This window comes from Choloepus didactylus, chromosome 1, assembly GCF_015220235.1.
Source record: "Choloepus didactylus isolate mChoDid1 chromosome 1, mChoDid1.pri, whole genome shotgun sequence".
NCBI lineage: Eukaryota > Metazoa > Chordata > Mammalia > Pilosa > Megalonychidae > Choloepus > Choloepus didactylus.
Genome location: NC_051307.1, coordinates 159,961,479 through 159,984,753, shown reverse-complemented (window position 1 = coordinate 159,984,753; position 23,275 = coordinate 159,961,479). Strand labels below are relative to the sequence as shown.

The following is a 23,275-nucleotide window of genomic DNA, read 5'->3' as shown; positions in this document are numbered from 1 at the left end:
GAACATCTGTCCTCAAGAGCCGAACTGCAGGCAGAAGAGAGAGCAAAGAGAGGAAGGAGAGAGAACATTTGTGTTCCTACATGTTTCCTCTCGGCTTCTCTAGGCTGCTTACACTCTGACTCCTCGAAGTGGGTCCCCACTCTTTTCAACCTTCCGTTACTTTTCTACTTGCCTTTGCAAAAAAGTCAATCAAGTTGCCAAAAAAGATCCCTAACATTACTTCTTTTCACTTTCAAACTACTAAATTTGTTGGTTCAAGTGAGAATTTTCTCTTTCAATCAGAGTAATTCACAGCATTACCCCAATGTGAACAGAAACACATCCAGTGAGGAGCTAAGAAAATTTCAAAGTTGGATGTAAAACCACAAATAAAAAGTTAAGATTTTTATAATAAAAGTCATGTCATCCTACCCTACTCAACAATTTTCAGAGCTGCTCTGAAGACTTTGTGTACTAGAAAACATTTTAATTGCTAGTATGGGTGACCTTGATCTCCTAAAGAGAGGGCAACTATTCTCAGCATTTATCAAGCAAGATCTTAACAATTCTTAACAACTGTTAAAATATAAACTTAACCAAGACAAAATAGTATTGATTAATTAAATGGATGGCAAAAGTAAAACCCAGTCTACTTATTTGGTGGTTCAGACTACTGACAACCCAGCAGAGATGCTTTCAGGCTCTTGCTAAGGAAGTAGCCTGAATATCTATCTGCTTGGCCAGACCCTAAGAAGAAATAGACCTGCCTGATGAATTTGCAAACTCCAACTGAAATTAACACTTGGTGAGACATTCATTTAAAGGTCTGTGAGGAACTGGTCTCCACAGTAGTGCTTGCAAATGTTTTTAATAGATCTTCTAATAGAAATTCTCTACCCTTTATTTATAGCTTTGCTTTCTCATGAATTGACCAGCAAATTGATAGCCTAACGCTGTCACTGTGAGAATTAATATATGTATATATATTGAAATTCTTCACATTTTGGAGGTTGTAGAAAATAAGCTCTGATGAATAAAGTTTTCTTGAAGTTTTACTTTCTTTAACAGTTAAATGTTTTATGCCAAGGAAACAAATTTTTACTACTTACTTGTGTAAAAAGTCTGGTTCAGAACCATGTTCAGACTCAGGTTCCTGAATCTGCTCTCCCATGGGCCTGCTATTCTCCCGTAGTACAGTGGAAGTGAGCTGTGGTGCTGGCAGGGGTCCAGGGGTCTGAATCGTGGTGTCAGTCCTATTTAGCCATGTGTTATCCAGACTTTCATCTGTAAAATTCCAGTCAGAATCACAGAATGTCATGGGTGAACTCTGGTGGCAGTTAATAACACAGATTTGAAGAGCATGCCTCTGGTGTCACATTGCCTAGTTTGCATCCCAGTTGCACCACTCACTAATTACATAACTTTAAATTATTAAACCTCCAAATTTCAGTTTTCTCATATATAAAATGCAGATATCAGTACCTAATTTCATAGAGTTGTAAATATTAAATGACGTAGTGTTTTAATTATATCACTCAAATGTTAGCTGTTTTTCACATTATCATCTCTCTTAATTCTCTCCATCTCTGAGGATTTATTCACTCTAGAAGGCCAAGAATGAGGCCAGACAGTCTTCTGTTCTCTAGAATTCAATATGTAATTTTATTTCTAGATACCTTCTCCAACCGTCCTTTGCTCAAGCAATAAATATGGCCTATTGCTGGGCCTCACAGGTGCCCCAGCTAGTACTGCTTAAAGCCTGACTGGCTTTTAAAAGCAGCAAATCCCCTTGCACAAATGGAATTTGGTCACCAGAGAAATAATTCTTTTGGCCAAGTTATCCACATGGGATGAGATGAGATACTCACTGTTTTCATGCCTCTAAGTCCTACCTCCTCAGGGAAGCTTTCCCTGATTTGCTCACCCAGTCCATACTTAACATTCTCTTTTAGCTTCTAGAGAAAATACAATCATTCCTGCTCACTTAGGACTTAATTACACAGGATGTAGCACTGACAGCTGATTTTTCATGTGTATATGTTTATCCCTATAATTATATTTAAGTTCTTTTGAGGGGCCAAGAACTGTTCTTTCCTTCTGAAGGTGGTTTATAAAGATTTGGGCAGCCTAAAACATTATTTGCATACCTCAACTACACCCTGATAAAATATTACAAAATTATACAATTTCAACCTATATTCTAAAACTGTTTTCTTAATATGAAAAGACTTCAAATAAAGTATTACTGCTATGTTTTTCCTTCTGAAGAGTTTAGTCACAAAGTATAGTATGAATCCCATTGTTTTTCACCCCCTATGAAGCCTCACAGATGTGTGCACAATAGGTTGCTCATCTGCCACCAAGCATTACATCTTTTTAAATTATTTTTCAGGTGTCCAATATTTTGTCAGACATGCATATTCTGGATTGACTCTTCTGTCCCTGGAAACACCTACCCATTGTCTTAAGGTTATTCCACTGATGTGAAGCTCACTATTGAATCTCCTTTTAATCATCTTCTGTTCATACCAATTTTCATTCAATACTTAGTCCAAAACATTTATTCTCTGCCATACTTTAAATTTTTGGTCAAAAAAGAATGGTATCATTACATTCTTAGCCTGGTCAATGGTCATCTTTCAGCTTTCCACTTACATGTCGTCTCTTCCAGAAAATTCTTCATGTACCATTAAAAGTTTGGTTATTCGATGTGTGTTTCCAGAGAACCTTGTGTCTGGTCCACCAAAGCAATTACCATGATGAATTGAAATTGCCTGTTACTCTCTCTCTCTCTCTGTACTGCTGAGCTCTTATTTTCTATTTTATTTTTTGTTTCATTATTTTATTATTTTGTTGAACTCTTATTAATATCTAATCTCCAGCATCTAGCACAATGCTTAAGGAAGGTGTTCAGTAAATGCTTCTTAAATGTATAAATAACTTCAGGAAGAGCTTACGCTTCTTGAGCAGATTCTTCCGCTCTTAAAGATTACCCTATGAAAGCACTTCTTGTAAAGTTCTCTCATACTCATCCCTAATAGATGAAACTAAGGGGTTCTGGATATGCAATCTATCTTAGTAACTGGTAAATTTCAAACTGACAGAGAAAATCTTCTTTTTTGCAGTTTAATATCACCAAAGTAGGTTGTCTAATTTACTTACATGCTTCCCTTGGTTGTGAGGATATTTACTACTCCATTAGTGAATTATATATAGTTATTTAAACAATCTAAGTCTGAGTTTCTTCTGTGTAAAATTTGGATAACAGTGGTGAACTGAGAGTTGAGGATTTATAAAACATTTATACAGAATTTATTATCTGCCAAGGACTGTACTAAGTGCTTTAACAAAATTAGTCATATAAATTAAATGTTATAATGTATGTAAAACACATTCTTGATACATAGCAAGGATTTGATGATGTTGGCTAACATAGATACTACATTTGAGAAAAATTGGGAATAGAGAAATAAAAAAAAAACCATAAAGAAGTGGGGCACCCTGATAAAGGAGGCTCTAGAAGACATTTTTCAAAGAGAAATGACTGGAGTCATCCTTTTGAGAAAAGGTGCAGGATCCTACAGTATAAAGACAGGGTTTTGTATTATCATTCTCTGAACTGAGAAAGTTTTTAGTTCCAAACCTGAAACTTGAAAGGAAATCTTAAACTTTAACATTATTTCTGTAAATATTTTCATCTTTTATTCTCTCTGAAATACATATTCAGCCTAATCCAGTCATTAATGTTAGATAAGAGGCATTACTAGTTGATGATGATGATGATGATAACATTCTAATCATTTATTTAACATTTACTGAATGCTCCCTATGTGCCAGGCACTGTGCTTAGCAATGTGTACTAAGCTAAGCATTTTATTTAGATCTCACTTAATGTAAGAACCCCCAGGATAAGTACTGTGATCATCCTTCATTTGATCAGTGATGAAATTGAGGCTTAGAGAGATTAAGTAACACACCCAAACGTCACACAGCTGATAAATGAGGAAGCCAGGTTTGAATTCTATAGATCTGATTTTAGAGTTTGTGTCCTTGCTCAACAATCCAATAATGAAAGATATATTAGATTTAAAAATTCGAATTAATGTTGCCACAGATTTTAGCAAAACTTTTCGTGATTTATTCACTGCTTTTTAGGTAGCTGAGATGAGATACTGAAAGATAAACAAACAGAAGGTTGTAAACAGGAGCAAAAATGCAGAACTCAGTTCACTGCCCTCCTCTTTTGGTTTAGAGAAAATACATTAGAAGTATGAAGAAGGGAGAAGATGATTAGAACAAGAAACTTGAGGCTTCTCTTAGTAAGTTTGCTTAAGAGTAATGTTCTGCTTGTTTTAATAGAGCAATTTTTAGTCTTTTTGGATATGCAAATACCTACTATTGATCAGATTTTCATGTCAATTCAACCCTCCATTCCCCACAGACTAAGAGGATTATAAAGCTAATAGAACAACTTTATGGCTATATTATTTTCAATTTTAATATATTAGAGGCGTAAGATGTGAGTACCAATTTGATAGATCCTTATATCTGTTTCCTCTTTTTCTCTGTTACTCTCTTCCTCTCTGCTCTATGCTCCTCCAACTCATTTCTCTTTGACCCTTTCTGTCCCATTTTCTTTATTCCAACCTTTTGCCTGAATCTCTTCAGTGTGTATCAAATACACAAGGAGATCATAAGTGTATCACTATTATCTTGCTTTATCAGATTATCTGCTAATTTGTTTCATCTCTATAAAACAGGCAAAATATTTGTCTCAAAGTGAAAGGCACACTTACCTTCCACTCGTTTTTTGTGAAGTGGGGGCCGTCCTTTCTTATTTCTTACTGATGAGGTTTTGCTGCTGCTACTTCCACTGTTCACAGACATTCTGTCATCTTCACCACCAGTAACTAATGAATTTCTGTAGGAGATGAGTGGAAGCCATACATCTTCCCTCCTTTCCATCATCTGCTCGGTGAGGAATTTCTCTAGGTATGAGTGACTAGAAATAAAATAGAAGCAGCAGTGATTTTCATGGAAGCAGTTTATGCATCACTTATCTAATTTTTTCCTAACCTGAGGGTTTCTCTCTACAGGTTTTGAAGAATCCCTAAGGATATGACTAAACTATTAACAGTGGGTTACCTCTCGGAAGAGAGGGACTGAGAATTTAAGGTTTTGCTTCATATATTCCTAAAATAATTAAAAATAAGAGTATATATTACTAAAGGGTATGAGAGAGAGAATGTGTGTGTGTGTATATCCTTCCTGTCTTTCTTCCTTTGCTTTTTGTGATGGTTAAGCTCATGTGTCAATTTGGCTAGGTTATGGTGTCCAGTTGTTTGATTAAGCAAGCACTGACCTGATTGTTACTATGAGGATATTTTGTGGATTAAAATCATTAGTCAGCTATTTGTATCTATGGCTGATTATATCTACAATTAACAAAGTCAATAAAGGAGACTGCCTTCAGCAAAGAAAGAAACCTCATTTATCAGCTGAAGGCCTTTAAAGGGAGAACTGATGATTTCAGCAGTCATAAAGAGTAATTGCTATTTCTACTTCAGCTAACCAGCTTCTCCTGAAACCTTCAATGGAGTTCCCAACTTGAGACCTGCCCTAGAGAATTCAGACTTGCCAATCCCCAGAGTCGTATAAGTCAATTCCTATAATAAATCTCATAATATTTACATATTTATGTATTCTGTTGGTTCTGTTTCCCTGGAGAACCCTAACACACTTTTAAACACCAAAGTTAAAAAAAATCAGAAGTTTGGCTCTGATTTTTTTATTTCTGTTATGAAATTTTCTTTCAAAGTATTTAAACCAGAACAGGACTTCTAGAACAACCAAAGGTTAAACAATCTTTTAACTGGTGAAAATTTTAAAGTGTCTGGTAGTTGTCCTATGGGTATACAGCAAATGGAGAAAAATTCATTCAAAATATCTAGTAAATCTCCATAAGAACTGTTAGAGTCTATAGCACCTGAGCCATGAGCCATGACCTACTCCCTTCTGTTGTCTTCCCCATCCCCCAGCTCTGTGTTACAGAAGCTCTACTTCAGGTGAATGTGGCTAAGACAATAGGGTATCCTTTCCTTCTAGTTCCCAATCTAAGACAACCCTGTGAGGGGCAGGCCACGGGTGTTTCTTATCCCCTTTAGCCTTGTGTTGTATTAGTTCTATTCTGGGTAGGTGCAGCCAGCAAGAATGAGGTTCCCTTCTCCTACCCAGCTCCCACTCATGGGGTAGATACGCTACTCCAGGTGCAGCAGGCTGACAAAACTGTGGCACGAACATCTCACCTCAGCTCCCTTCTAGGGCAAAAGTTCCTAGCGTAAAACCAGGAAAGGCAAGTTGAGAACCAGGGGCTACCACCGCTCCAGTGATTGCACAACAAACAGAGAAAAAACAGAGGCTGCCCCCAACTCCAGCTCCTGTTCAGTGGCCAGGGGCTGAGGCAGGTCATGATGATGAAAAGCTCTGCAGTCCTGCCTGAGGGACTGACTTTATTTGGAATATAGTGTAGAAAGTTCCTTGCCTAAGGATGTTGATGAAAACAACTGAGATTTTGGTGGGAGCAAATAAGAGGGTGCTGGTAGTTCCATGATACCAACAAGTAAAACAGCAGAGCAGCCAGAAGTTTAACAGAGAAAACCAGGGAAAGAGACATTCAAGATGAGCCCCACTAAGGATCACAGTCAATCCTGGAAATTGGGAGGCAGTGTGCACATATCCTAAACTGCACCCAGTCAGGGGCAAACAGAGCAGGGGATGGGGCAAACCTGAAAGAATTCCCCAAGCTGCAGGTAGATCTATCAATCAACAAAGGGAAGAAGCCTCACTGGCACAAGGGGCTTCAACCTTTGACCAAAGAATGGCTAAAGAATAAGCTACTCTGATCCAGAGGCAACTTCTACAAAGCCAGGTTTAAAAATAAAATCATATGCTTCCCTGGCAGTTTGGAAGAATGTATGCACACCCATGGTGCGCCCTCCATGGAGCAATAGGAAAGGAAACTTACAAGTTTCCCTGCCTGAACATAAGGCAAATAAATAAACTCCCTAAACTTTGAAAGCAGCCTTTAAACCACACACACATCCAACAGTAAAGGGTAAAAACTAACTGGCAAGGAGGCTTAAGTAAAACCTTTGACAAATAAGTGACTTATTTGACCCAGGGGCAACCCAAAGGTAGCCAGGCCAAAAGATAAAAACAAGTAAAAAGAAAAAAAACTTCAGTAAGGACATCAGAGGCTGTACACAGTGAAAAAGAGTTTGTTCATCGAGGTCACTAAACAAATAAATGACCAAGCGCAGGGAATCAGTATTCAGAATAGCTAAATTGTTATTTTGCAGTATCATATTTGTAATGTATTATCCAAAATGTCCAGTTTTCCACAAAAAAATACAAGACATGGAAAGAAACAGGGAAGTGTGATCCATACACAGGGAAAAAAGCAGGCCAAGATGTTGCACTCAGCAGATAAAGATTTCAAAGCACTTACGTCAACCAACCAAAGAAAATTATGTCTAAAGAATTAAAGAACGGTGTGAAGGCAGTCTGCCATCAAATAAAGAACATCCATAAGGAGATAGAAATACACAATGGAGGCCAACAGACAGTGGGATGACATGGTCAAAGAGCTGAAAATAAAAAACTGTCAAACAAGAATTGTATAACTAGGCAAAACTATCTTTCAAAACTGAAGGTGAAATATAGACATTCCCAGATGAACAAAAGCTGAGAGAATTGTTGTTAGCAGACCTTGATGACAAGAAATGCTAAAGGAAGTTCTTCAGGAAGAAAAAAGCGACACCAGAGAGTAATGCATTAAATCTCCGTGAGGGGGAGCGAAAGAGTGCCATAAAGGTAATTATGTAGACGTTATTCAAAGACAGTTGAATTGCATATTTCTCATCCTTTCTTCTCTTAACTGATTTGAAAAAAAATCACATAAAACTATATGTACATAACTGTATTGTAGAACCAATAACAAAGTCATTTAATGTATATGACAATAAGCACAAAGGAGGTGGGTGGCAGCAAAGCTGTAATGGAGTAAAGAAAAGACACCAGATGGTAATGAAATCACACAGGAAGAGATAAAGAAAACCAGAAATGGTAAATAAGATGGGTTAACATAATAATCTCTATAAATATATACTTGCTTTCCTTTCTTCTCTCAGCCTATTTATAGATATAACATTATATCAAGTAATGTATTGCTGGGTTTGTAACATATAGATGCAATAGTAGCATGAAAGGGGGAGGGATAGAATTATATAGTAGTAGTTTCTGTATTTCCCTGGAATTAAGTTAGAATACATCTGAAATAGATTTTGGTTAAGTTAAGATGTACACTGTAAGCCCAAGAAGAACCACTAAGAAAAAAGCTAAGAAATATATAGTTAAAAAGCATTAAAGGAATTAAAATATTACACTACAAAATATGCACTTAATATAAAAAATCAGTAAAGGTGGAAGAGAGGGGCAAAAAAGACAGAAAATATATAGAAAACAAAAAGCAAAATAGCAGATGTAAATCCAACTTTGTCAATAATACCAAAAATGTGAATGGATTAAATAATTCAATCAAAAGGCAGATTATGAGATCGGATTAAAAAAATGATCCAAATATATACTGTCTACAAGAAATACACTTTACATTCAAAGCACAAAGACAGAAAGTAAAAGGATGGAAAAAGGCATACCATTCAATCAGTAACCAAAAGAGAGTTGGGATGGCTATACTAGTATCAGACAAAATAGACTTTATAATGATAAAATCCATTAGGAAGACATAACAATTATAATAGATAGAACAACTAGGCAGAGTATCAATAAGTAAATGGGAGACAAACAATTCTATAAACAAAACTATAAACCAACTAGACTTTACAGCCATCTATAGAACACTCTGCCTGGGAAAAGAAGAACATACATTCTTCTTAAGTGTACAAGGAACATTCTCCAGGATAGGCCATACATTAGACCATAAAATAAGCCTCAATGAATTTAAAAGGATTAAAATCATACAAAGTATGTTCTCTGACCACAATGGAATGAAATTAGGACTCAGTAACTGAAGGAAAATTTGTGAATTTCACAAACATCTGGGAATTTAAACACAATCCTAAATAACTAACATGTCAAAGAAGAAATCATAATGAAATGAATGAAAACAAAAATACAACATAATGATACTTAGAAATGCAGTTAAAGCAGTGCTCAGAGGAAAATCTGTAAGTATAAATTCCTTTATTAAAGTATTCAAACCTCCCAGCCCCGTCAACAAATACCCAATGCCAAACATTCTGTGTCATTTACCCTATTTCAGTATTGGACACTCTCTTATTTGTTTGTTGTTGTTTTTTTTAATTGCCCTTTCTCCCTGTATTAGAACATAAGCTTTCTGATGGCAGGTATTCTGTCTATATTGTTCACTGCTTAGTCATATTAGAACAAAGGCCACAGAACAGTATATACTAGGGTCTTAATAAATATTTTCTGACCAACATGAAGTCAATATTTTTCCTTAGAGCAGTCATGACATTCATATAAATTTTAACTACCCCTCCAGATTTGTTTAGTTAATTTGTTATTCTCCTATCAATTTATAAAATTTGGGACCCATTTATTATCACTCTTTTAAAAAGTTTTCTAGTTTGTTATGATCAAAACTTGTCAAAATTATTTTTTAAGTTACATATATTTCTTTCAACTGCTATCAATTATCAAAATAAGAGAATAAGAAAAGTTCAATCTTCTTCTTGAAACAAGTCAAATAAAATAGAAAATAAAACTAAAATGAATTATGAAAAGAAAGAAGAAAAGGTTGCACAAAGGCCAAGCCAATGTTCATATAAGAAATCTTTTCCACTTAAGCTAAATTTCATCTTGCATCTAGATTCTAGGGTACTGAAAGGTGAGCAGTGAAAGAACTATATAAAGGTTTGAAAGAAAACTGTATTTCCCTAAAAACAAATCACGGGAGCCTAAGTTATCAATAGTAATTATATCTAGATGATTAAAAACATTTTTCAAAAACTAAACATTTTAAATGCACAACAGAATCAGGATAAAAACTCTTCCTACAATGTGAACTTACACAGTCTTTTTGTCCTGTCGAAGAAGTTTAGAAGAAAATTCACTTAGTACTTCAAGGAAAGCCAGATTAGGAGGTGGATATTCTTGTCCTTTCTGATTTTGGTATTTAAAGGCAAACTCTATGCCATCCCTAAAGTAAAAGAAAATATCTTATTTTTTCAGATAGTTAACTGTAGTTCTCGCAAGGCTAGAATTACAAAAACAGTGGGGAAGGTAATGAAATCACCATTGGAGAAAATGAAATCTAATCAATTCAAATGGAAAAATTATGTTAATTTATAAACACTTGAATAAATATTTAATTTTATTATTTACAGTAGAACACTAAATTGTGAAAAACAAAGAAAAACAGCAAATCAACAACAAAACTATATTCTTACATGTATCTTTTAGGAACAACACAATTCCCTGGAAAGATAATTACTCTGTTTAAAAATCTGCTTCTTAGAGCTGGTCCTGGTACTAAGCAGCTGTGTGATTTTTTTGTAAGTTACTTAAAAGCTGTCTTATTCAGTTTCCAGTTACAAGATGATGTTGACCACATCAGTACCGCAGTCTTTTTAAACCCATCCCCACATAGTGTCTCACTGATGGATCAATCAAGAGTACTTTAAGCTTTATTTTCTATGCTTTCTATGATGAAAAATGTGCTTTAAGTATGTTTTGTCAAATTAAGAATGCCCTTCCAGTTGAGAATCACTAGATTAGATAAATCTCTAAAGTTCTTATAACTCTAAAATTATATAATTTGTCCCTTTAAAAATAGGTCAAATCAAGTAACAGTTACTTCAGTTAAATTCAAGTAAACAATATTTTATACAACAGAAAGTGTTGTTTAGTTCACTTACTTGTGAAGTGTGGCAACTGCTTCTCGTGTCTTGATCTGGTCCAGTCCAAATGTAAGCGCAAAGCGACGGGCCAGTTCTTTAATGCCACTGACGTGGGCAGATGTCCTATCCAGGTTGGGACCTTGCTCTTGAACAAGTTCATTAAACAACTGGCAAAAAGAAACAAAAATGAAAAAAACCTATTGCTTAGAAATACTTTAAATTTTATTTATCTTTAGAATACATAATATAATTTAAAAATATATAAAAGACATGGTAAAATATGTTTGTCTTCTTGGAATCAATTGTGGCCACCCTGTTCCCCTACCCTAAGTCACCTACTATTTCCAGATTCTTGAGTTCATCTTCATGCTAACTGTGTAATTAAATATATCTAGGAATTTATTTTTTTAAATAACAAAAGAATGCTTTTTGGGCTGGGAGAAGGAAATAGTCTGTGTATTTACAGAAATATACCATGTATTTACAAACATCCATGCATTCTTTTTGTTGTTATTTTCACAAGAATGGCAATATATGAAATAAAGGGTTCAGAACTTTGTTTTTTCAATTATTATATCTTAGGCAAGAACATTATAAAAAGAAGACCATTTGGATATATGAGGCTATAGTTTCTCTCAGCCAGTAACAAAATAGAGTAAGAAGTTCTTAAGCTGGGTGGAGGGATTTTATAAATTACACATATTCTGTCAGAATAAAAACAAAACCAAAACCCTCAATAGCTATACAAATACTAGGGGAAAAAAAAGAAAAAAAGAATAATGCTGGAAATGGGAAACCCTTGCTAAAAGCATGAAACTTGAAACTATAAAGAAGGTGAAGAAATTTGACTAACATAAAAATGTAAGATTTATGACTAACCAAAGCTACTTTAAAAAGAGTTAAAAGATAAAGAAGTGTGGAGAAAATGTTTGCAACATTTAACAAAGAATTAGTAGCTAAAATATACAAAGAGTTCCTAGAAATCAATAAGAAAAACAGGCACAAGATATGAACAGAAATGTCAAACAAGAGAAAGCCTGAATGGCCAATAAACATAAAAAAAATACCAGTTTTATTAGTACCAGGAAAATGTAAATAAATAAAAATTAACAAGGAGCCACATCACTCCTTCCAGACTAGAAATACAAGAAAGACTGGTATTACACATTGTTGGCAAGAACATGGGGGAAACAGGAACTCAAATATATGTTAGGTATACAATAATAACGTGGAAACTCTTTGACGCAGGAATTCTACTTCTATGAATGGATCCTACAAATATATTTGTCCATAGTAGTGAAAAACCTGTAACTGACTAAATGTCCAACTACAGAGGAACAGTTAAATGCGATTATGAAATATCTCTGCCACCAAAGTGTATTAAAGCAAACCATCATTCCAAGCAAAATGAAATCTAGAAATTTATCTGTATCTATATACAGTCGGCCTTCCCTACTGTTAGTAGGGATGAACTGTCTATGCTCTCATCTAATGTCATTCCCTCCCCTTAGGTAATGGATTTCACTCCACTTCATCCTTACTCCACAGTCTGCTCCTGTGCTTACTGCTCTCTATGCATCGTTATTTTTTCCTCTCTACTGTATGTATGCATCTTAAAAATACTCCTAACTTCTTGACCCTAATCTCCCCTGCCAGCTACCCTGTTTCTGATTCCCTATACGGCAGAAGTCCTGAGAGGCATTGCTTACGCTTGTTTCCTCTACTTCCTCATCTCCAGTCTCTCAAATCATCTAATCACATCACTCCACTGAACTAGCTCTTGTCTTCTAATACATGTCCACCTTTTCGTTTTCTCAGTATTATCCAATACTAATAATAATACTAATAATGGCACACGTCGGAGGCTGAACCTCCTAGTGTGCCATATTAGAAGCAGCATCTCTTCTAATATTTAAAACTTATTCAAAGGTAATTGTTATAATATTCTTAAACTTTAAAATGAGTTTAAAGACGTTGCATACAATAGCCTTCACTTTAAAATTTAAAGTTTATATTTAAAATGAATACAATGCATACATTTACATTGAAAACAAATTCAAGTAATATCAAAGAAAAAAAAGTTCTCCTTCTCTCTTCCCCTGAATACCACCATCCTTCTCTCCAAAGGTAACCAATATTATGTTTGAAAATTTTCTAACCAGTTTAGATACCTTTATATATTACATATAAAGTTTTAATTTTTACATAAATGGTACCATACTGCATATTTCGCCTGAAACTTGTTATTTTTCACTTAATATTTTGTCTTAGAAATCTTCTATTTCAAGGTATCCCAGTTCATTTAACCACTCCTCTGTTAATGGACATCTAGACTACTACTAGTTTTGCATATTAAAGAGACTGTTGCAATGATACATCTTCTACATATATATTTTTATGCATTTATCTATGTAGGATAGATACCTAGAAGTAAAATTACTGGCTTAAAGGGAATATATTTCTTAAATTTTGAAATATACTGTTAAACTGTCTACCAAGAAGGCAAGAACAATTCTTTCAAATGGAATCTTTTCCTCCACATCCTTACCAATCATTAGCATTAGCAATCATTTTAATTCATGCCACTCTGTTCAACAATGATTAATATCTCATTTTATTTTGTATTTCATTGATTATAAATGAAGTTTTATGTTTATTGGTCTTAAAGGCTTCCTATTCTCAAAAAGTACCTTTTCAAATTCCTTGCTCACTTCACTACAGGGTTTATTTATCTTTCTTATTGATTTAGAGGATTTGGTACACATTATTTAAAATACTTTTCCCCAATCTGTTATTTATCTTTGTTCAAAGTTCTGGTTGATGCACAAACCTTTTAAAGTTTTGATCATCAAATTTTTTACTTTGTGGATTATTTCCTTAAGAAGGACTTACCTAAATCCAACATATGAGAATATCCCTCTTATTCTTCTAAACTTTTAATTTTTAACATTTATATATAACCCATCTAGGAGTTATTTTAGGTACACCTTAGGACTATAACTAGCTATTTTTCCAAATACATAGTCAATTTCCCCATTACTATTTACTGACTAGGACCAATCCTTTCCCCACTGATCTGAAATGAGACATTTTATCATAAACTAAATACACACACAAATACAAAAACCCGTATGTAATATACCCTCACTTTCCCTGAAATCTCTATTTTAATTTGCTAGGCATTTACCAGGAATCTTATTTCTTCAATACATGCAACATATTTTCTTATTGATACTATTGTTGTTCCTTTTTCATTAACAATATTTTAAAATGTATTAACACTTTTTTCTTTTTAAATTTCCAGTTCGGCATTTTTTCTGATCAAACAGTAGACTGATCACCTTAGGATTTAAACCATTTGAGACAGGCTTATCTTCCAAAAGAAAAGACACATAATACGTCTTTGTACCAGAAAGTATCCACAGTGATATAATGGTAAAACGGCCTAATTTAAATGAGATAAGATACCTAGCACATACTAAGCATTCAGAAGTGCTCAATAATGTCATTTCGACTCTTTAACACCCTTCTTCCAAGTGTCTCTTACCTGCTGCAAACTGAGAATGAGGGTCTTGGCACACTGAATTTTATCAATCTGCCTGGTTTTACTCAGCGTTTCCTTAATAATATCACCATAGTCATTGTAATACTGTGAGGAAAAGAAAGAAATTTCATGAGATAAAGAATTAGGTGGCGGAAGAAATGGAGAGGTGAGTACTAAGATGTTTAATTTCTTTATCTTAAACATAATGGGAGTTAAAAGCTACTGTCTATAGGGGACTGGTGGTTTGATGGGCTGAGCCCTCTACCACGGGACTTGCCCTTGGGAAGACTGTTGCTGCAAAGTAGAGGTTAGGCCTGCCTATAATTGTGCCTGAAAGTCTCCTCCTGAATGCCTCTTTGTTGCTCAGAGGTGGCCCTCTCTCTCTAGCTAAGCCACTTGGCAGGTGAAATCACTGCCCTCCTCACTACGTGGGATCTGAAACCCAGTGGAGTAAATCTCCCTGGCAATGTGGAATATGACTCCCGGGGAGGAATCTAGACCTGGCATCATGGGATGGAGAACATCTTCTTGACCAAAAGGTGGATGTGAAAGGAAATGAAATAAGCTTCAGTGGCAGAGAGATTCCAAAAGGAGTTGAAAGGTCACTCTGGTGAGCACTCTTACGCACAATATAGACAACCCTTTTTAGATTCTAATGAATTGGAATAGCTGGCAGTAAGTACCTGACACTATCAAACTATAACCCAGAACCCTTGAATCTTGAACACAACTGTATAAAAATGTAGATTATGAGGGGTGACAATGTGATTGGGAAAGCCATATGGACCACATTCCCCTTTGTCCAGTGTATGGTGGCTGGATGAATAGAAAAATGGGGGCAAAAAAAAAAAAAAAAAAAAAGGCATCCAGTGTTCTTTTTTACTTTAATTGTTCTTTTTCACTTTAATTTTTATTCTTATTATTTTTGTGTGTGTGGTAATGAAAATGTTCAGAAATTAATTTTGGTGATGAACGCACAACTATATAATGGTACTGTGAACAACTGAATGTATGCTTTGTATGACTGCATGGTACGTGAATATATCAATAAAATTGAACTAAAAATAATAAATTAATAGAAAGTGGAAAAAAAGATACTGTCTCAAGTTAAATGAATACACATTGGATATTTAAGATTACCGAAGAAATGATAACACAAAAACAACTGGGAATTCCAGGAAGAAAAAAGGTGAAATAAGTAAGCAAACTTCTTCATCCTTCATAATATGGATTCAACAGACAATATCTAAAAGCTGAGAAACTAAGAAACAAAAGCGTGGCAGAAACCTCTTGAAAAACAGTTAAACTGCTTACCAGTAGAGACTGGGACTGAACAGGGGGAAGGGCTGATTAGAGTAACAGACTTTTAACCTTTCATGAGTTTAGGAAAGGCTTTATTTATTTGAAACCATTAAATTTGGGTGTTATTTCCAAGCTCAATGCTTAAAAACCCATGTGATGAAGTAGTTATATTAGTTTGGTAACTGGAATATTGAAGTCTTCAATAAAATGGGTATGCTTCCATGACATAAGGCTCAAAAAGGGGAAATAGCACAAAGGGACTGTCCTCTCATTGCAACTAAGAATTATCCCAGTGAGGAAGAAAAGAGAAAGTTGTATCAAAGCACTAAAGTAGTTCAGCAGGGAGGACCCTGAAAAATTCAGATTTTAAATCATGGAGAGAAGCTGGGCAAAGAATACTGACCAGATACTAGAACACACACAAAAAGATTAAAGCCTAAAATGAGCAGAGGCATGCAAAAAATGATAAGGATGATAAAAGTTTAGAAAAACACTCACTTCTTGGAACTAATGAAGTACTGTTATGGGATGAAAAGGAGAAACCAGCACTCAATACATTTTATGCTTCTCTATTTCCTACTAAGTGGAACTACCACATAAAAAGGGTAGGTAAGATGAACATTAGTACAATAAAACTGAAGTCCAAGCTTAGTAAAGAGATACAGGAGAACATTAAGTCATTACAAATGAATTAATTAGTTTCCTAGCTTAGATGAATCAGGTTCTGAGAAAACTTGCAGAGACTGTGGACATACTGTGTTCTTTAAGGAATGGTGAAAACTAGGAAAGGCACTGGAAGGTTAGAAATGGACAATCATGGATCTCACTTTCCAAAGGGAAAGAAGGTCATGTGAGAAATAAAAACAAAAAAACAAAAAAAACAGGCAAACACACAAACAAACAAACAAAAACAATGCCTGGATACGCCCTAGATATTCTCAATACAGGCTGAGTGACGCCCAAGAATATGTACTTTTGAATAATGCTCCAGATGACTGATTCATAATTCCGACTGGGAATAACTAGTCTGAACCAATACATCAGTGAGCCTGATGTTGCACCTAAGCAAGAATACAGAACACATTATTAAAAGTGCTTGTGAATACTTAGAAATAAATGATGGTCACTAAGACCAAGCAGAGGTTCACTTATAGGTCATGATATTTTCTTTATTGAGAGATTCAACAGGCAAATATAACAGTCTATCTCGATATCAATAATCAGTTTGGCAAATTTTTTCATGTCTTTGTAGACCACATGGAGAAAAATGAGTTAAAATATGTAGGTATATTTATGCTGCTATATTGCATGGGATTTTCTTCCCTCCCAGGTTTATCTGGTAAACTCCTATTCATCCATCCAAACCCTATTCAGACATTATTTTAGGAAGCCTTCTCTGGTTCCCCTCACTTCCATTTCTGTAAATTCTGTGCTAAACTTTGTACTTTGTTCATTTGTCAGTACAATAATTATGTCGAGGCTCTGTAATCCAGTGGAAAGAGCTAGCTTTGAAGGTTAGACAAACCTAAAATCAAATTCCAGGTTTTGCTACTTAAATTTGCTACTTTTCTCCTTGGGAAAGTTACTTAACTTCTCTAAACCTTAGTTTAGAGATACTGTTTCCTGCCTTACAGGGTCACTGTAAGGTTCGGACAGAATGTAAAAGCCTTACAACAGTGTCTTAAATATAAATGTCACAAAACAAATGGCAGCTGTTCATTATTAGCATGCTACATTATATTATATTTAATTTGAGTTTCCCTATTAACCTTTGAGCTTGACACAGAAATCATCTTATTTCTAAACCTCTGCTTACCAACATAATATTTATAATATTGCAGTTGTTCAGCAAATATGATTAATTGGTTACTATGTCATAACTTCAGTTAGTCGCTACCTAAACACAGAAGTGAGAAACGGATCAACGAAGTTCTATAAATGGGCAAACAGGACACTCTCTCTGACATGAGAACAAGGTAACACACATAAACCAAGAAGTGTTCTACTCCTATCTGTGCATGTCAGACCATGCCATGAACAATTCTAAGCTCTGCCGTTTTAGAGGGTCAGGTACAAAATGGAGCTTATGGAAAGGAGAGCAGTTAAGATGGTGAGTGCCTGTTAAAATACTTTCATATGAGGAATGAGTGAAGAAACTTAAAATTCTTCCCTATCTTTATAACCCCCTAAGGATAAAACTCAAACTTCTCAGCATTAGTATACATATAAGGTCTGACCTGTCAACGTCCTCAATTATTATTGCTGGCTCCATTGTCACAAGCAATCCATGTTACTATATCAAATTGCCTGCACTATCCCCAAACAATTCATATTCCTTTGTGTCTTTGTATATGAATTTTAATCTGCCTGCAAAGTCCTCCCATTATTTCTTTGCTTGTCTGACTAATTTGTGTTTATCCCTCTCAGAATTTGTTCAGAAGTCACTTCTGAGAAGCTTTCATTGATCTTTGCATTTCCTAAGTGCTGGATATCTTATATATATTTCCATAATCCTCTATAATACCACTATTAAATTGTATAATGTAACTGTCTATTTACTTGATTGTTTCCAGCTTTAGAAAACTTTAGAGCAAAGAATTTTTTTTTTTTTTTTAAATCCTTGTAATTTTAGTGCCTGGCAGAGAGCATGCTACATGTTAGGCATCTTTATAAAAATATTTGAGAGATGTCATAAGTAAGAGAGATTAGCTTTATTTCATGTTGATACAGAGAGCCCATGTTCTAAGGAAAATAAAAAGACATTTTTTCATATAAATGCTATGAAACTTCTACTCTATGTAACTGATACAATGGTACAGACTGATAAAAAGTCTACTCCTACAGCAGAGAGAAACTCATCAACAACACATAGGACAAAGTTGTCAATTTTAGCTTCCTTGCATTTTAATTGCAAATTTCTCTGCCATTTAGATGGAAGAAAAAATAAAAATATGAAACTATACCTTCATGTAGTGTTTGAAGATGTCTGCAGCTGCGTGCATGTCAACAATGTCATAAATGATAAGTTTGCTGAAGGCAGCAAGCAGATTCCTTCTTTTATGTAAGGCCTCAATTTTATTAGCTTCATCTTCTTCATCTCCCTCTAACCACAGAAAAGAGAATGGCTATAAATTTTGACTCTTTATCCAAGGTAAACAAAGTAGACAATCTGTATAATTGAAAACCAGCTTAATATAACTTTACAAATAGGTACAATTCAGTTTTAGATGGGACAATATTGTTATACTGAAAAATTATTTTAGCGTGCTATATTTAGTTAAACCATTATTAAACAATTAGCAGGCACCAATATTCCTATCTTTTGGGAGACTATCATTACAAAGATTAACTTAAGCAAACCATATATAAAGATATTTGATTTTCCCAATATCTTTTGTTATAATAATACTGTGAAGTTGTCAGTATACCTTAAAAATGCTATCTTTTCTTAGTTCAACATTCCTTATGTGCTAATATTTCCATAGAGAAAAATACTCTGGAAATTTTCAAGATATAAGGAAAACATTTTAAACCTTTCAGAAAAATATCTGAGGAGTGGAAATATGTGGGAGGTACTTTTCAGTTCTTCCTAAACATAGTTACATGAAAAATAAAATATATCTTGCAACTATATTTTTGGGTACACATAAATTTAAAACAAAACAAAACAAAAATTCCATCAAATACTTTTAAAACAAGTAGTGTTTTTCTTCCTCAAATTTTTTAGTCTTACACACCACTAGCCTATTTCCAATCCTCGGAAAAACTTCCCCACAAGCCACCAGATGATGGAGCCTTTTGTTTCTTTTGTTTTATTTCGGGCTTTGCCTCTTCATACTGAACTTCTCATGTCCTGGCCTGCCCTTATTTTGGGACAACTTTCTCTCTTCATAAAAGATTTAATTCTCAACTTATTTCCTTTCTACTACTCGTCTTGTTGTGAAGTATCAATGCTTTGAGAAATTGGAATTCAGTTCAAGTAGCAGGTAAACTTATCTCCTGAGATTAATATGGGTTCTAATTAGGTAAAGACACTTTGTTTCACAGTCTAGTATTTTTTAAAATGTTCTGTGGATCAGATACATCTCTTACATTATTTTAGAGTGCTTATATCATCTATTTCATAAAAAACCTATTCTAAAAAACACTTATTTACAACTAATCAACAATTCAGTCTAATTTTGCCAAGATATCATTTTGCATGCTCAGCACAAGTTTGACTAGGGGGGTTTGATAATATTTGTTTATCAATTAATATCATATAGTTATATTTTGTTCATTTAAGTAACATATGATGACCTCTCAGGAACAGAAATGAACCTGGATACTTTCAGAAAAACTGTGAATTTGGTTGCAGTTCAGTTAGACACATCATCTATCCTATATCTGTATTTGCACATGTGGGAAATGACAAGATGTATAAAGTTATTTATTATAGCATGGTTTATTATAGCAGAAAGATCAGAACCAGTCAAATGTAAATCAATATGAGATGGATTATATAAATGATGCTATATCCAGGCAATAAAATACTATGTAGCTGTTAGAAAAAGAATAAGGAAGCTCTCAATGTAGTGACATGGAAAGATCTCTTAGGTACAGTGTTAAAAGGAGAGAGACTTCCTGTGTACATTTTTATTCTTGTTGGTTTTTGAACCACACGAATGATTTACTATTAACTTCTTTTTGTAAAGAGAAAAACCTCAGTTTTTTTTAAGGTTGCATTATGAATTTTTTCTCACATCTTTTGGGATTGGTAAAACAAGATCAATATTGACAAGATAATAGCTACAAATACCCATGCTTTGATTCTCCTCATCTTGGTCAATGAAAACGTGATCCATCACAAAACTGAGGAGTTCAGACTGAAGTCCAGTATCTGGATTAAACACCAAAGGTTGAAGGCCCTCCCTGCCACCTGTCATTAACTGGTGACTAAAAATCATTAAAAGGTCGCAGAGCAACATGAAAGCCTGGAATACAAAGGAAACTCATTAGTAAAATATTGTTTGATAAAGCTAAAACTACAAATCAGTGTACATGAAAACATACTAAATTACAGTATCATAATAAAAGTTCTAATAAGTATTAAAATTCCAATTGCTTAGTTTTAACTACCAAACTAAATAAAATGACTTTTTACTCATTAAACATTAGTCATATTCAGGACTTTTTTCCCCTTTCAAATATAATTTATTTCTTTTAATTGGCTGTTATTATCTCAAAAGCAGCTTAATATTTTTTTTATAAATGCAATTTTATTGAGATATAGTCACACATCATATAATCCATTGAAGGTATATAATCAGTGGCTCAGAGTATCATTATATAGTTGTGTATTGATAACTCAATTTTAGAACATTTTCATTACACCAAAAAATACAAAAAACAATATAACAATAAAAAAATAAAAAAGAACACCCAGAACATCCCATACCCTTTCCCCCTTATTATTTATGTATTTATTTGTCTTTATTTTATTATTCATCTGCCCATACACTGGATCCAGGGAGTATCATCACAAGGTTTTCACAATCAAATGGTCACACAATAAAAGCTATAAAGTTATATAATCATCAAGTCTACTGGATTACAGTTCAACAGATTCATGTATTTCCTTCTAGCTACTCGAATACACTAGAAACTTAAAGGAATATCTATATAACGAATAAGAATAACCTCCAGAATGACCTCTCAACTCTATTTGAAATCTCTTAGGCACTGAAACTTTGTTTCATTTATTTTCCCCTTTTTGGTCAAGAAGGCATTCTCAATCACACAATGCCACAGTCAGGCTCATCCCTGGGAGTCCTGTCCTATGATGCCAGGGAGACTTATACCCCTGGGAGTCAATTTTCATGTAGGGGGGAGGGTAGTGAGTTAATTTGCAGAGTTGGCATAGAGAGAGAGAGGCCACATCTGAGCAACAATAGAGGTTTTCTGGTGGTGACTCTTAGGCATAGTTATAAGTAGGCTTAGCTTTGCCATTGGAGAAATAAGTTTCAAAAGAGCAAGCCTCTAGATCAAGGGCTTGGCTTATTAAACTGGGAGCCCTTATTGCTTAAAAGAACAGCAGGAATTTCCTAGGTGGGAAAGTTTAATAATTCCACATTTTCCCCCAGTTCTGCAAAGGGACTTTGCAAACACCTTTTTTATTTTCTGCCCCAAATATTCTGGGATGTACTGGGGTATTACATTAGCCTTACAGAATAACAAGAACTCATTCCATATTCTAGGTTCAACGTAATTACATTGTTTAAATAAACTGACCAGACAGGTTAAATTAGATAGTGTGCTACAGAAAATACAAATTTTGCATCAAATAAAATTCTCTTCCTTTGATTATTAATAGATTTGAACTTGAACTTTAAAAAAGTGAGTTCAATGTACCTCGAAATGCAAAATTGAAATAATAGGTTCTGACAGAGGTTAGAAATAAATTTTACACTGCTTGATCAAATAATCCGCATGTTTTCAGACAAATTGTATAATTCAACATATTAATACTGCATTCTAACCTGCAAGCTATTATTTCAAATTCTTTTTTTAAAAAAGTCTAATGTGGAAAAAAAACAAACCAAACTTTATTTTACATAGGTTTAAAATTGAATTCAAGACCATTTATTTAAAAAACCAGTATGTATAAAAGCCTCCAAACAAATATAATCACATAAGGGAAATTTCAACACATTCTTACATAACTATTATCAATAGTTATGTTGAGAAATTTGCCCTGTTTAGTGGATGAGGCAAAATAACTTGTGTCCTCAGTTTACTAAAACTGCAAGATTGTATTGTGGGATAATCGAGGACTCTAACACCTCAAAACAATTCACTCATCCTCCTTTAAAAATTGGTTTTAATGGGAATATACAGTTTGTGACATATTTGGGATAGCTGCATAGCTGGCTGCCCACCTTCAGCAAGAATCCTGGCAGTTCATGCCATGACTGTACAACCATAAAATACATTAAAATGTTTAGAAAGGGTCACTTGAAAAGAGAACATAAAGAGAATCCAGGGGGATATTTTTTTTACCTAGGACAAAGCTTTGAACATCACCAAGCAGTGCTGATGCAGAAATAGTGGATTTTTGGTTCAAATGGCCACAGAGCTAAGTACTTGTGGAGTTTGGAAGGTCTCGAGATAAGGCTTAGGGAAGACTATCTCTGTTCCCATTTTAATAATAGGGACTCAATAATAAAGAGTCCTGTGACAACCTATTACAAAAAGAAGAAATGGCAAAGGATAAAAACTACTGTGCCCTTTAACTAGACTCTAGCCCCACATCATAAGAAACAGTATGGAAAAGGCACATTGGGCTTTAAACAATAGTACTCTCTAATAGGAGAACACTTTATTATAATTAAATAAGTAGTTTATACAAAATCACTTTATGCAAATAGTCCTATCCTTTTTAGGCTGTGCCCCTCCCCAAGTGGTGAGGAGTCTGTTTGACCAAAGGATATGCCTACTTGCACCTCCACTTCTGCTTGTAAGGATAGTGTTG

General features: G+C 34.4%; 1 protein-coding gene across 5 annotated transcripts in view; it reads right to left on the bottom strand.

Annotated features, from left to right (window-relative positions):
- STAG1 (stromal antigen 1) overlaps positions 1-23,275 on the bottom strand; it is a 425,662-nt gene that overhangs the window by 5,574 nt on the left and 396,813 nt on the right. For all 5 annotated transcript variants that reach the window (XM_037844464.1, XM_037844439.1, XM_037844447.1 and 2 more), the window contains 7 exons: positions 20,564-20,738; positions 18,729-18,868; positions 14,467-14,568; positions 10,938-11,086; positions 10,091-10,219; positions 4,776-4,981; positions 1,089-1,263 (listed from right to left, as the gene is read on the bottom strand). In XM_037844464.1, coding sequence (XP_037700392.1) covers positions 1,089-1,263; positions 4,776-4,981; positions 10,091-10,219; positions 10,938-11,086; positions 14,467-14,568; positions 18,729-18,868; positions 20,564-20,738 — 1,076 coding nt within the window. The remainder of the gene's footprint in view (positions 1-1,088; positions 1,264-4,775; positions 4,982-10,090; positions 10,220-10,937; positions 11,087-14,466; positions 14,569-18,728; positions 18,869-20,563; positions 20,739-23,275) is intronic.